The 16,364-nt window shown below is 37.9% G+C and overlaps 1 protein-coding gene and 1 pseudogene across 1 annotated transcript in view; one reads left to right on the forward strand and one right to left on the reverse strand.

Annotated features, from left to right (window-relative positions):
* The window catches only part of NDFIP2 (Nedd4 family interacting protein 2), a 65,215-nt gene extending 58,911 nt beyond the window's left edge, over positions 1–6,304 (reverse strand). Inside the window, 1 exon segment of the mRNA XM_032864172.1 lies at positions 5,972–6,304. Within this exon segment, the coding sequence (XP_032720063.1) occupies positions 5,972–6,289 (318 nt within the window). The 5' untranslated portion in view covers positions 6,290–6,304.
* Positions 6,305–15,634: 9,330 nt separating this feature from the next.
* On the forward strand, positions 15,635–15,969 carry LOC116871527 (annotated as a pseudogene).
* Positions 15,970–16,364: the final 395 nt, after the last annotated feature.

The following is a 16,364-nucleotide window of genomic DNA, read 5'->3' on the forward strand; positions in this document are numbered from 1 at the left end:
CTTCTGGTTAACTATGGTTTATTTTCTATAGTTAAGAACAGGCTTTTTGATTTGCCTCGCTCTTGTTTGTTTTGTTTCTTAAATTCCACATATGAGTGTGAAATCACACAGTATTTCTTTTTCTCTGACGTATTTGGCTTAGCGTTATATTCTCTAGTTCTATTCATATTACAAATAGTAATATTTCATTCTTTTTTATGACTAATATTCCATTTTATAGATATATGTATGTATACACACACACACACACACACACACACACACATCTGCTGTATCTATTTATCTATGGATGGACATTTGAGCTGCTTCCATAATTTGGCTATTATAAATAATGCTGTAATAAGTACAGGCTATATGTACCTCTCTAAATCAGTGTTCTTGTATTTTGGGGGTAAATACCCAGTAGTGCAATTACTGAATTGCAGAGTTCTATTTTTAACTTTCTGAGGAACCTCCACACTGTTTTCCACAGTGACTGCACCAGTTTGCATTCCCAACAAAAGTGCACAAGGGTTCCTATTTCTCCACATCCTCGCCAACACTTTTTCTTGTTCTGTATAACTAAAAAAAAAAAAAAAAAAGAGCTGCCCTCAATCAATCAAATCAGTGACACACTTTCATTTAATATCACTACAAGCAAAGAAATAGCCAGAGAAACTTTAATTTGATCAAAAACAAATTAACCTGGCAACACACAACATAATACTAGTCTTCAAGCTGTGGAAACTTGGTATAAAATAGATTTGAGTGTGAATTTCCTCAATTACAGTTTTTATAAGTTTCAAACCTATTTTAAAGTTGAGATAAAAATCAGACATTCACAGGAACCCTGTACCCTGAAGCACCTTTGAAATACACCAGGTCTAGAAGGTAGAAAGACACACAAAAACATTTCATTATAACAAGTTCTCTAATACTGTGATTTTCAAGTTTTCTCTGCCTTGATGCAGATGAGATACAAGTAACTCGCCCTCTCTCCCTTTTCCAATTATAGTTCTGTAGGAGTTTTTACATTTAAGAACAAGCAAACAAACCAGCGTGGTGTGGTACAGAGCTGCAGATGAGAAATAAACATACGTAAAATCAAAGAAGTAAAAGAGAAGACATCATGGCTGAAGAACAAGTAATAAGGAGGTCCTGCTAGAAAAGAGAAGTTAGTGCCTAAACATTAAGAGGAGGAACTGCTAAGATACTGTACTGTACAGGTATGGAAAGGTCCATTCAAGGAACTTGTATGTTGAAAACCAGAAATTTAGATTTCAAAATTCCAATCAAAATGGCCAAAATTAAAAAGACTGACAACACCAAGATTTGGCAAGTTGGTGGAGCAACCAAAATTTCATACATTGTTGGTACAAGTGTAAAATGTACAACTTGGAAAAAAGTCTGGTGGTGTCTTATAAAAGTAAATGTACACCTATCCTATTACTCAGTAATTCCACCTGAGAGAAATAAAAATGTATGTTGATAAAAAGATTTGTACAAAAATATTTCTACCAGCTTTATCCATAATAGCCAAAAACTGGAAACAATCCAAATGTCCATCAACAGAGCAATGGATGAATAAACTGTAGTGCAGTCAATTTATACAATGAAATACTATTCAGAAATAAAAAGGATGATATACTAAGTTATGCTCTATAAATATGACTCACAGTGCAAAAGACACAGAAGGATGGTCAGATGAAGGGAGAAAGTAGTAAGTAGGCTCTTAACAATAGTCGATGTCACAGACAGTATTAACATTTAAAAAGTACAAAATGAGTTCACAAAGAGAAGTCAGAGAATAGTAGAAAGCTTCTTCCTATCAGGAATAAGGAGTTTCAAGGAGAAAGGAAGTTCCCAGTGTCAATGTAACAGAAATCAAGCAAGATGAACACAGAAAAATACCTCTTAGATTAAGCAATGGGAAACACCGATGATGTAAAAGTGGTGTGGTAAGAATATAAACCAGATAAAGAATACTGATAAATTCAAAGGAAACAAACAAGTGAGGATCAAAGAAATAGAGGTGAGCCAAGAAAGCAAAAACTAGAGAGCAATATAAGAGACTGAAGTATTTCTTTAACATGGAAAACAAAAGTAACCACTACACCTAAAACTCCCCATCCACTATCTCATCAAGAACATGTACTATTGAGTAAGGTTGTCTGCCATAGGCCTGACAGTCCCTGCCTATTTTTGCTGAGTGTGAAAGTCTGCAAAACTTATCTACTTCCTGATACTGAGTGGATTCTTGTAATAAGTCACCTAGGCAACAAAGAAGGTCAAGTTTACCACAGCACATAATTATACTCCAAGGGAGAGTATGCTTGTTGCTCGCTCAAATGTTTGCTGCTTGCTAAAAGTGCTGGAACCTTGGTCCTGAGTTACTCCATTGTGACCCACTACGTGCATCCATCCAGACTCATCACCCTGATGGGACCTGGGTATAAGGAAAACCTACACAAAAATGCTGACGTTCATGCAGCTTGCTGTGCTATGAGTAATAATGCTAGTGTTTCTGATCTGGAAGTCTCCTGTTTTCTGCTAGCAACAATTAAACATTAACAAAACTAACTTATTAGTCTATAAATATGGTAAAATCACATTTAAGACTTTGCGCAGTAGTTGAAATGAGCAACAAAGAACTACTTGATATTCATGTTGCTGTGTAAAAAAAGACACAAAAGTGGTCACAAACAAAAACTGAAATATACATAACACTTTATATACCTTATGTTACTCATATTATTTATCATGTAATGGCCTCTGTATTATATCTTTTACATATATTACAACATATACATCTCGTACTAATCCTTATGAGGTAGGTACTAATATGATGAAACTAAGGCTTCATACATTAAGTAAACTAAATAAGCTAAGCACTCACAAGCTGTAAACAGCATAACCTAAATACAAGCCCAGATACTTTTAAAACTTGGGGGTTTTTTAACTATCAATAGTCAATCTTCTTCTCAGCTGATTTATCAAGGACAACTCTAATTCTTCAGATAAAAGACCAAAGTACCTAGACCCCTGCAGTATGAAAACTTCATTATGTTCACAGAAAAATTAACATTTTGGAAATGATAATCTTAAAATTTTCTTCAAAATTCCGTGATCAAAATTTAGGAAGAGCTAGGTCAAACAATCCAAAGGATTGTCTCTACTGCAGAATTCTCATGGTTTTAATATGCAAATATGTTTTAACATGCTAATATAGGTCATAAATCTTCTAAGACCATCTATTATCATATTCTGGAAAACAGTTTGGGAAACTACTGCTACAATCAACAGTGCCAACCTGACCTGTATACAGAATTATCTTTGAAACCTCAGTAGTCAGCTTGGTTCAGGTACATAATCCTTTAAAAGAGAGAACATCAAAGTTAGAATGTGGCCTAACAGCTTCAAGCCAAAGCAACTACTACATAGTTTGGCAACATTGCTCATTTTCTACCAAATGAGACTTAATTCCCCTTAACACAAGGAAACTATAGGGCATACCTAGCTTTGGCTGAAATTAGAAGGGTAATAATTAAGGTTTTTATAGCTCTACATTGTTTTCTACTGCTTTACTTAACAAAATTCAGATCCACATTAACAAGAGAAGGAAGAAAAGACCACAGAAAAACCAGTTTCCACATATAACCTGTGCATAGGTTAATGATACTGAGTCATTCTGATGGTCCTGGGCATCACCACCAGCTTTCCAATACAGAAAGCTAACTTTTCCTCTATCAATCAGTGATAAATTAACATCACATACTATCTCACCCCAAAGTGCCTGTCTCCTACTTAGTCATCTCTAAACACTCAACTACTGAAACTGTTTACTGCTGCTCAATGATCTATTAATCATTCCAGAGTTTTCAAAAAAACTGAGCTAAAGACAGCAACACAGCAGTTGTGTTCATCACATAAACAAACCAGAGCTGCAGATCTGTCCCTAGACAAAAAGTCTACTAGGCACCAATTCAGCTGCTTCTTTGGAATAACTAGATATAGTTATTCATCAGGCCATTCTCAATAAAACCAAGAGTTATACTAGACAAATGAAATAATCATGTAATTACACAGCAAGAGGAATTAACATCCAAATTTAAACTATACTTAGATTCCCAAATACTTTGCCTTACAAAGAAAACAAATCAGTATCATACCTACTTAAAGTGAACAGTCACTTTAAAAATACAAATTTTTGCCCTCTGCTCTGAAGGAATGCTTCCACCCAATCAAAGTCTATTTCTAAGTCTATGTAGGACACATCTCCAATTGAGGGGGGGAAATGCAATAAAATATGATACTGTCCACTTATTGTTGTAGAGAAAAGGGAAAAAATATCCTAAAACATTGGTTAGTAATTTTTTTTTCATGATAATTAAGTCAAGTCCTAACTGAAAGCAAATATGACAATATAACAAATTATTTTAAGGCACAACTATATCAGTTAAAAATGTTGAGTAGTGACTTGTGTATGAGAACATGGTTGATTCTGATAAGTAAAATCCCCAAAGAGAAAGACTTCAAATCAGCTAATGCCTTTAAGGGAAAAAACAGGAACAAGAAAGAAAAGAGATTAGAAAAAAGACAATGGAAATAGTATTCAATATTAACCTACTGAATTTTACTTTAGCTAACATCTGCAAAAATAAGAATACCTTTAAAAACAAAAAATAAACTATCAAAAGTGTATACACTGACAATTGGAAAATGCCTTCCATACTGGCAGCAATTTTTTCCAAAGCATTCTGAAAATACAAATTTTCACAAAATTCAACACAGATCATTCGAAGATTTACAAGCTGTATAGCACATGAAATTAAAGCATCATGAGCTTTTATCTCAGAAAAACGCAAAATCACATATGTTGGGATTTCATCTTTCAGTGGCCTTCATATTTGTCAAAATGCAATCATTAAAAGAAATTCTTAGTTCACAACTAAGGCTCACATGTGCAGATACATACTTAAGAGTGAAATCTCTATATTTGTAAAATTTCATAAACAGTACTATTAATTGCACCATCAATGCTACATATTAACGTTTTCCTCCTCTTCCTCAGTAAAAAGGTTTAACTTAATTGCCATCTGAAAGTTTATATTGTTAACAGGCTACCTACTAACAACAATAGAGTCAACTACTGCTGAGTCCATTTGTAAGAGGGTTTACAATAGAAACCTCCAATTCCAGGACCATAATTAACACTAGAGGAAAAACAACGTTTGAAAAATTGACACTGAAAACAGAGAGGGACACTTTTCACTCATTCTAACATACAAAGGCTTATGTGGTTGAATGGAAAACCCTGTATTTAGTGAAAAATAATTTTTCAAACAAGATTTCCATTTTTTCCTAGTAAAACTGTTTCCTCTCCTACCCCCCCAACAAGTCGGAATAGGAAAAAACAGTCACTTTTAATACTAACAAAATGAAGGAGGACACAATGACAAGGTTAACTAGAGCTGAGACACGAGATCAGCACCATTATTCTCTATAGTTACACAATTTTTTCAACCCACATTTCTCACCGAATCCACATCCCACCCTACATCGCGCTTACACCTCCCTCCCCTCTACCCGCTCCATTTATGACGGCGATCATCTTCCCAGCAGATATGTGAACTCAAAACCATGTCCAGAAGACAATCCACTGGAAATGTCTCATTTGTGACTGGGACAGGGAATAAGGAAATGATCGAGAAAGTGAGAAGTAAAACAAATATAAGTTGTAGAAAGCGGGGGACGGAGCGTGTCCTACAGCAAGGTATACTGTACGGGAGAGGGGTGGGAAGATAGGAGCAGCCTTGGGTCGAGGGGTCTCGAAGGAGTCAGAGGCAAGCTCCAAAAGGAGAGGTGTAAGGAAAAAAAAGAAGAAAATTAAGTTAGTTTTTAGCCCGAATAAGGGGACTCCCTGGTCGTCCACGGGAACAGTCCCCGGGTCCAGGGCCGGGCAGGAAGCCGGGGCGGGGGCGCAGGAACTCACCACCTGGTAGCGGCCAGTTCCTGGCTGGTGATGATCCATCCTGCCCGGCTCGGGATCCGGCTTCCGAGCGGGCGAGTCCTCTCGGTGCTCGACCCCCTCGTCCACCCCCGTCGCCGACGTCGTTGCCGCAGCGCCCCTTCCGCCTCTGCTTCTGCCGCCGCGGTTGCCCGGCCGGGCCGCTTCACTTCCTGTCGCTCCCGCAGCAGCCGCGGAAACCTCCGCGTCCGCCACCGCGAGGTGAAGCCCCAGAACGCCGCGCGCGCTACTGAGCATGCTCGGAATGGTTGCGCATGCTCATTGGGTCCTCAGGCGTCCCATTCGCGTCGCGAGCAGGGGGGGTTGGGCTGGGTGGGAGGAGATGGAAAAGTAAGACAAGTCCGGGGAACCGTTTAGGTTTTCCAGAGGGGGCGGTGGCAAAGCGAACGGAAAAAAAAATATATATATATATATCACTGGCCTTAAAGCATCTTTTCTATTGGACGGGTTTCGCGCAGCCACCGGCGGGCACAGTCACACCACGCAAAGACCAGAGTTGAGGAGAAAGGGAATGCGTACCCAGAACACCTGAGGACAGGTCACCCATTTACCCAACACGTCTTCTAATCCCCCACCCAGCATAGGACAATGCAGGGAGATCCGTCTCTAGGGAGTTCCTATAACGCGCATTCAAAATCATTAGTGAGGTAAGGGATACCTCACTAATAGTAACCGCCTCTTGGTTACAGTATGAGTTTTAAGAATCTAACAGGGACTCTTCAATCATAGCTTTAATATCTCCCGTAGGAAGGTGGCCTCTAAAGAGCCCTAGGTTACTAGAAGGATACAAAAAAATACTGAGATAGGGCTGTTTTGTCATCATACTCCAATAATTTCGAAGGATCTAACAGTAAGGAATCACTTTGTATGCAACATTGTAAGACCGTCTCATTGTCTGGTTAACCATACATGACCTACTATGTGTGAGTATCTCCCAAAGGCCACAAAGCGTATTTCCCTAGGAAGTAGAAGAGTATGATAGGATAAAGTATCTTTTAACCCATAGACCAGCTTTCTATGCCCTGAAAACTATGATCCCACATAATCTGGCCCAGCTATCTCTTTTACTTTACTTCATGGAATGAAAAAGGCCACTGAATGAGCCTGATCAGCTAGTTAAAGTAGCAAAAATACAATAAAGACAGAAACTCATTGAGAGATCATCCCCCCAAAAATTTAAGCCTTCTTGACAATTTTATTCAAAGCATTGACCAGTTCTTCCTGTTTTTACCATCCTGGCACATTAGTGGTAGAGAGCATGAATAGGCTAACAATAAAAAGAGGTAATAATATCATACTTAAATGTCTTTAAACTTGTTTTCTTTTGATCTAAGTTCATATTTTTCATATCTGAAGACGATGAAATAGGACATTTTATTGTATTATTATACAAGAGGTCACCCTCACAATTTCACCCCAAATGATATCATCTTTCATGGTCAAAACAGCAGACAGTGTCAGCAAAATGAAATTATATTCCTGCATCACTTATGGCCTATACTGTTCCTTTAGAACTTAATTTTATATGTGCTTGTGTTTTCATTAATCATTTATATGTCTATTTGTTGTTTCTGAAATACACTACTACTCAGGGCAGAGGCTATTTTTTTATGCCTAACACACCCAGAATAGTACTAATAACTGAGAACATAATGGTGAAAGCTAAAGACCTGACACAGAAGTCAACATCCTGAATCCTGTCAGGGTAGCCGATTCTTTCAGTTTTACCCTCCTCCCAAGTTCTGTGAACATTTTGCTAATCTAGAGAGCAAATGACAGAAATCAACAGAAAAGCACTTTTTCAGTGAAAAAGAGGAAGAGGAAGAGGGAAAAGAAGTATAATAACTAATAGATATTGAACCCTTCCCAAGCCAGGGGCTGCATGTGTTATATCATTTTATCCTCACAACATATCCATGATGTAAGCACGATTATAATTCCTGTTTAACAAATCAGGTAAGTAAGACCTCAAGAGGTTCAGGAAGTTGTCAAAAGCCAAATCACTATCAAGTGGTCACAGACTCCAGAGTCACCTCCATATTAAGCCCTATGCTATAATATGCCCTTAAAAAAAAATGGATTCTTTAAATCCACCTTCTTGATCTATATGAAATAAATGATGTTTTTCTCATCATCCCCAAAAGAGCCACTCTGAGCTCCTTTTATCTATTGCACAACTAAGCCAGTGGGACCTGTAATAGGCCATCGCAAGTGGAGGCCCTATACCGTCCCCTAAGAGGAACTTATTCGGGATGAAATGGGAGTAACAATATTCTTATCATTTTAGAGGATTTAAGCAAAATCCCATATATTCAATCCCTGGTCTTTCCATGGTGACAACTCAAGTTACCTAAGGAATTGGTGGTAGTGTGCCTCTTTATAAACTACTTCAAGTGGAAAGTTAGAATTTTAATACACTTTTCGCCTAATCAATTTTCATCTCCAAATACACAGCCAACTATAATTTCATGAGTGCCACATTGCAGTGCTGGGGCAGACATGGAGATAAACTGCCAAGATGCCCCATCCAGAAAATGCTCTGACCAGTTGCAAGGAGTGTGATTAACCAACAACCTCCACTTGTTAGCTATGTCAAGGTTTCCTTCAGTTTTCAACCTGAGATGTTTGTTATTTTCAGCGTGGCATCTGGTCATTGAGTGGTGTTGTACAGGTTGAATCACTTTTGCCTAGCACTGACTCTTTTAAGGGGCAATCTTTGCTTCAGAATGCCCTGCTAAACTGGCAGAGCCTTTGTTAGCTCTGCAGTGTGTTGTAATGAATCTCCCTGCTCGGTCCTTTTTCCTTTCACAGATGTTAACTCCCCAATAAATCTCTTGCACTCATAACTTCATATCTGCATTTGCTTCCTGGAGAACCCAAACTAGACAAGTGGCAAAATGTAAAGTGATAGAACATTGTCAATATCAAAATTGCGTGAAATGACTACAAAGGTCCTTTCACATAATTGATGTTTCACCTCCAGAATAACCCCCGGTACCCCCCATCATTACCATTTTCTCATGTGAACATAACGTCTTCCCACTAAGAATAACTTTTTTTCTAAAAGATTTTATTTATTTGACAGAGAGAGATCACAATAGGCAGAGAGGCAGCCAGAGAGAAAGGTGGGGGCGGGGAGCAGGCTCCCTGCTGAGCAGAGAGCCCAATGCGGGACTCGATTCCAGGACCCTGAGATCATGACCTGAGCCGAAGGCAGAGGTTTAACACACTGAGCCACCCAGGTACCCCAAAAATAACTTTGATGCTTTCTGTAGAGTGATGCTTTCGAGTCTCAGGAACCCCTTTTCCTGGGAGATACTTTCTCACTGGACTCCTTCCTATCTTCCCAGAAGCAGAGTCATTCCCGCCAGAGGTAAACTGATTTCTTACACCCTCCATAGTCTCCTCTCGGTTCAAACGGAGTATGCTAAACTGCATATACATGTGCCAAGATTGTTGATATTCCCACCAATTAAAGAGCAGTGGACAGACATGCTATTGCCTGCAGATGGCTTTCCACACAGGCCTAAATCACAGGTAGGCAAATGCTCCAAAATTTCCTTCCTTCTTCAGTGATTTTTAGTGTTTTATCACTTCAACAGACAGCATAGAACATGCAACATAGAACTACTCCTCAAGTAGTTGCTGATGGTAAGTGTGACCATAGGTCCTAATAGTTAATTGTATTTGGAATATAAATGATTTTGCATAATTACCTAGAGAATGATTGAAAGAGATAAAATTGCATTCTGTGAAGATTTCTATCTCTACATAATAAAAATTCACTAGCCATTGTTTTCTGTACACTAAATTCTAAACTAGGTTTTAGAAAATACAAGAAATTATCGCCACTTTGGTAAATGAAAATAAGCATAATTACTACCCCAACGTTTCATCTCTGTTACCATGTATATGGATCTTTTAAGCAGTTTGGAGGCTTGGACCTCAATTTAGTTTCACATAGTTTTCCTTATTTAACTGTTTCTGAAATTCCTATCATCTTTTCAGCTCTGTAATTTTAGAGAGAAGATCTAAGTGAGCAATTTGACAATCAGGTATCTACTTCCTTTTCCTCTCTTTATTCTCATACACTATGTTGGAAGAACCTAAAATACAGCTAATGTTTTTTTATCAATCAGGGTTCAACCTAAGAAAAAGAACCAGTAAACATACATATTAAGAGATTCATTGCAAGGAATTGGCTTACACTATTGCGAGGTCTAGCTAAGCCTCCAAAATCCATAGTACAGGCCGCTGGAACTCTAGAAGAATTCTAGAAGCTGCTGTCTATAGACAGAATTTCTTCTTCCTCAGAGAAGCCTCAGTTCTGCTCTCGACCTTTCAACAGATTAAATCAAGTCCACCCAGATTATACAAAATAATCTCCTTCACTTAAAGTCAACAATTTTGGACTTTGATTATCATATCTGGAAGCTACTCTCACAGCAACGCCTAGATTAGTGTTTGAGTGAGTAATTGGAGTATAGCCTAACCAAGTTGACACAGAAAACTGACTATCACATGTTTATTTAAATACTACAAGCTGAAATAGTCTCTATACAATAAAGGATAAAGAGAGAGAGAGAGAGAGCGAGCAAAGGGAGAAAGAAAAGTACCAGAGACTAAGCTTAGAGATTAAAATAAATATCCATATTAAGTATTTCCTATCAGACTTATTTTATATATGTACTATTATATATGGAGGCATCACCAGGTAGCAATTAGAAAAGATCTGAATTCTGAGAAGGTGTCCTAACACTATTTTTATTTAGCATTTTCATTGTTTGTTTAGTCATGAGCAACAAATGTAAGCAAATCCGCAGCCATTTTGCCTTAGGGATTACTTATTTTAAATTGGGCTAAATCATAAGTTATTAATACGCTCTTTGCTTTACCTTGCATACAGAAGGCTGTTCTTTGACCATATTAAAGCAGGACTTTATGTGCTTTTTTGTCTCCTGTTTTCTCTGCAAGCCTGATAATCACTTTCATCACAGAAGAGCAGGGCTGGCACTGAGCATCTTGCCTATTATGACACGTTTCTCTTGACTGACTAATGCAAGATCATTGTGTAAGAAGACAAATACTATTTGTGTGTATATGTGGGTGTAGGTGTGTGCAGAAAATACTAGGAGAGAAAAATGTCTTCTATATATCAAGGTATTCTTAACATGTTAAACACTCTTCCATAACAAGAACCAGGCCTCATTTGTTAAATCATCTGAAGTCAGAATGCTCTTCATAGTTAACAACACAGTACGACAATAAGGTTTCCATATGGTAAAGTTGCCTGGCTTCAGTAGTGAGCATAAAGGGCATTCAATATCTGAAGGGACAAAATGATGACAGTATTTAGATGGAGTGACTCACAAGATGTTGCCTTTCCAGAACTAAGAAGAAATTCGTACCCATTTCCTGGTCTTAAGATTCAAATAGGGAGAGAAAAGTGAGTGGACTGACAGAGCCAAAGTAAGCCAAGATAATGAAAGAAGGAAGTTTCTCTTATATCTGCTAGATATGATAAAAAAATATAAATAAAATATACTGTCCCACTTCACCTGTCAATAATATGTAAAGTTCCCATGAAATGTCTATAAATTCTGCTTATGAAGAATGATCACTGAGAAATCTGGTATGATTTCCCTAATAAAGGTAAAGACCTCAACCTCAAACCTTCTTCCTTATAGTATTTAGTCTGTTTGGACTGCTATAACAAAACACCATAGATTGGATAGCTTATTAACAGATATTTATTTCTCATAGCTCTCAAGGCCAGAAGGCCAATATCAGGATGCCAGCATGGTTGGGTTCTAGTAAGTGCCCCTTTTCAGGTTTCAGACTGCCAGCTTCTCATTGGATCCTCACAAGGCAGAAGGGGCCATGAGGGATCTATCTAGGGACTCTTTTATAATGGCATTAATCCCATGCCTCTGGACCTAATCACCTCCCAAAGATACACCACCTAACACATCAAATTGGGCATTAGATTTTCAATATTTGAATTTGGGGGAAAGGGACACAAACATTCGATCATAGCATTCAGATATTGACTTTTTAAAAAATATTTTATTTATTTATTTGACAGAGAGAGATTACAAGTAGGCAGAAAGACAGGCAAGAGAGGAGGGAAAGCAGGCTCCCCGCTGAGCAGAGAGCCTGATACAAGGCTCAATCCCAGGACCCTGAGATCATGACCGGAGCTGAAGGCAGAGGCTTTAACCCACTGAGCCACCCAGGCGCCCCTTGTCTCCAGGTTAAATTTGATCTAGAAAAAGGGTGGATGGATGCCAGGCAGGCAAAATAACAGGCCTCGTAGAGAAAGTAAAAACTTGGAAGAAGAGGTACCTGGGTGGCTCAGTGGGCTGGGCCTGTGCCTTCAGGTCAGGTCATGATCTCAGGGTCCTGGGATCCAGCCCCGCATCAGGCTCTCTGCTCAGCGGGGCGCCTGCTTCCCCCTCTCTCTCTGCCTGCCTCTCTGTCTATTGTGATCTTGCTCTCTCTGCCAAATAAATAAATAAAATATTTTTTAAAAATATAAATACATTAAAAAATAAAAAACTTAAATATTACAAAAACACATGTGTACATGCAAATATAGCACATAGAGTAGAAAATCAAATTTAATTTTTTTTTGGTTTGAAGGAACAGATGATTTGGCTTACTTACAGACCACTGAAATTTCCTTAGAACCCAACTATCTGGAAAAGAGAGAAATGTGTGTTTTCATAGATTCATAAAACTTTAGCTTTTCTGGGGACATTCCTAGTCACCTATTCCAAAAACTTCGTTTTGGATATATCAAAACTGAGGCTCAGAGAGGTAAATGCAGCCTTGAAGTGATTATCTGTGAATCTATCACCCCACTTCCAGCGTCGTTTAAATGTGGTAATTCATAAAACAATAAAAAATACTCCATTGATGTTCCGTTGATGTTCCTACCACATCCAACAAGAAAGAGCCCTCTGAAACAGAACTAATAAAACTAAATATAGAACATAAACATATCATGAGCTCAATATGAACTCAACATTTTTTTTGGAAGAAATATAGTCAAATGTATTGCCACCTAACAGGATAAAATTCTAAGATCGTTGCTAATTCTCTCAGGGTTTGCTGCTTTTGAAAAAGTAAAACAGCCACTTCTTTTGTTTGATTAATTTTTATTTTATAAACATATATTAGATATTTTTTCTCTTTTTTTTTCTTCTTATTATTATTTTTTAAACCCTAGTGTTGAGGGTTGACTTTCAATAGATCGCAGCAAGGGAGCTCCTTTGCTAACTACGAAACCCCGACCCAGAAGAAGGTTGTCTAAAAATTGGTTTAGCAGCAGGTTCCCTATGAATATCTACTTTTTAAAATGCAGTAAATAAGCCCTCCCAAAAGACAATCTTCAAACATACAATAGATACCTAACATTAGTTGTATACATACATGCTTAAAAACCAAACAATCCCAACCCCATACATGCATGTCCATTCAGATAAGATGACCTAGACAGGTAAAGTGAACAGGATGCCAGCTCTCGGTGCATCCCCAACCTTTTGGCCATGATTCCTGGAAACGATACAGTTGCATATACATACGATAGTTACACATGACCATTTACATTTAAATTAATATTAAAAACTTGGTTCCTGGGTGACACCAGCCAAAAGTGCATAGGGGCTAGTGTGTTGAACAGAGCAAATAAAGAACATTTACATCATCACAGAAAGTTCCACTGGGCATCATTGCTCAAGCAAAGATTCTTACTATTCATCTTAAATTATCCTCCTTCTTTTACTTCCTGAATTATCTACATAATTTTCTTATAGTTTTGGTCCCAGCTCTACACAACTTAGCAATGCAGCTACTGAGCAAGTCATTTAACCGGCTGAGCTGGTTTGCTCATCTTAAATATCAGAATACAAATTCCTTCCCTAGCTGTCTCACTGGTTGGGAAGCTCAAATGAAATGCAACCAAACAAATATAAAATAGTATTAATCCTGGAGGTTCTTTTCCTTTCTAGTGACTGCAGAAAAAAAGTGAAGTTTAACACCTTTTACAGTTAAAATGTGTAATAAATACAATTTAGAGATGGCAGAGATTATGTCAAAAAACCCAGAAGCTGGTTAGGCCTCCCAAGTTAGGCCACATCATATTTTTTCTAGGCTAAGTGTCTCAGCTTATGCTCTGCATGAGTCATCGTAAAATAAATAAAAGACTCCAATGTGTGTAACCATAGAAAATACACCAGTTGTTTACCTAGAAGTAAAACTACTCCATAGTATATTTGTCAATCATTATAATTAAGGTAATGATAGCTAACATTTATTAAATGCTGGGAGCCACTTTGACAAGTGCATCATATATATTATCTCCCTGTATTTCACAACAATAGGAATAAGTACTATTGTTACTACCATTTTATGTATTAGGAAATTGACACCTGGAGTCTTAAGAAATTTACCAAAGGACACAAACAATTGAAGGAAAAGGGATTTTCTTGGTTTTTTTTTTCCACTTTAACAACTTTTTATTGAAATACACATACTTTAGTTAAGTATGCAATTCGTAAGTGTACAGCTCAATGATTTTTTATAAACCGAACAAACCCATGCAACCAGGACCCATATTAAGAAATAGAATATTTCTGGGACACCTCAGTGGCTTAGTCAGTTAAGCATCTGCCTTTGGCTCAGGTCATGATCCCATGGTTCTGGGATCTAGTCCAGTGTCGGGCTCCTTGCTCGGCAGGGAGCTTTCTTCTCCCTCTGCCTGCCTCTCCCTCTGTTTGGGCTCCCTCTTGCTGACAAATGAATAAATAAAAACCTTTAAAATAAAAAATTTTTTAAAAATAGAATATTTCCAGAACCTCAGAAGAAACTTTGGCCCTATTCCTGTCTCTTCTTCCGTACAAAAGTAACTAAAATCCTGACTCGGAACACCACAAATTCGTTTTGGCTAATTTATCTATTTGATTTATATACATGGAGTCATACTATACGTATGCTTTCGAGTCTGATTTTTTTACTTAACTTTATATTCCTAAGATTTATCCATATAGTTGAGTGTAGTTGTAGCTAGTTCATTTTTGTTGCTGTATAGTACTCCAATGCAGGAATACACCCTACTTTATTTACCTGTTTTACTGTGACATTTGGCTTGTTTCTAATTTGGGGCTTGTATTAGTTTCCTAGAGCTGCCATAACAAAATATCTCAAATTGAGTTTCTTGAGCAACAGAAATTTATTATATCATGTTCTGGAGGATTGAAGTCTGAGACCAAGTGTCAGCAGGGTTGGTTGCTTTGGAGGGATATAAGGGAAAATCTGTCCCATGCCTTTCCCCTAGCTACTGGTGGTTGTCTGACAGACTTTGGTATTCCTTGTCTTGTAAAAGCATTACCCCACCCTCTGCCTTCATCTTTACATGGCAGTCTCCTTGCGTGTGTGTGTGTGTGTGTGTGTGTGTGTGTGTGTCCAAAGTTTCCCCTTCTTAAAGGTCATCAGTCAGATCAGGGCTACACCCTACTATGACCTCACTTTAATAACATCTGCAATGACCCTATTTCCAAATAAGGCCATAGTCTGAGATACTGGGGGTTAGGACTTCAAGACATAAATTGGGGGCGGGGGGGAGGCATCTTTGAGCTTGCCGAGTAGACACCATGAGCAAAGCTCACCCTCCCGAGTTGAAAAAATTTATGGACAAGAAATTATAACTGAAATTAAATGGTGGCAGACATGTTCAAGGAATATTGCGGGGATTCGCTCCATTTATGAATCTTGTGATAGATGAATGTGTGGAGATGGCAACTAGTGGGCAACAGAACAATACTGGGATGGTGGTAATACGAGGAACTAGTATCATCATGTTAGAAGCCTTAGAAGGAGTATATACAATGGATGTGTTCATCAGAAGAATCAACTGCTTCCACATGTCCCCTCTCCATAGTACCTGTTTTACTACAATATAAACATCAGGTCGTGTGCATTTTCATATTGAACTTTTTTGTTAAATAAACTTTTGTAATAGTCAATAAATAAATAAATTGGGGGGAGGGGTAGGCACAATTTAACCCATAACAAGGCTACTATGACCAACAGTGCTAAGAATATTCTTATATATGTTTGGGTGAATATATGTAATTATTTCTGATGAGTATATTCTTACAAGTGGATATGCTAGATTTTAGAGTGAATATATATATTTATGTATGTATATTCAACTTGAGCAGAAAACTGCCAAACAGTTTTCCAAAATGGTTATGCTAATTTTCCCTTCTCTCATCCTCTCATCAGCATATGAGAATTCCATACGCATATGAGAATTCCATGGCTCAAACATTCCAAATGTTCAAACATTTGATAG

Source organism: Lontra canadensis, unplaced genomic scaffold (assembly GCF_010015895.1).
Source record: "Lontra canadensis isolate GAN:19392208 unplaced genomic scaffold, GSC_riverotter_1.0 scaffold26, whole genome shotgun sequence".
Classification (NCBI taxonomy): Eukaryota; Metazoa; Chordata; class Mammalia; order Carnivora; family Mustelidae; genus Lontra; species Lontra canadensis.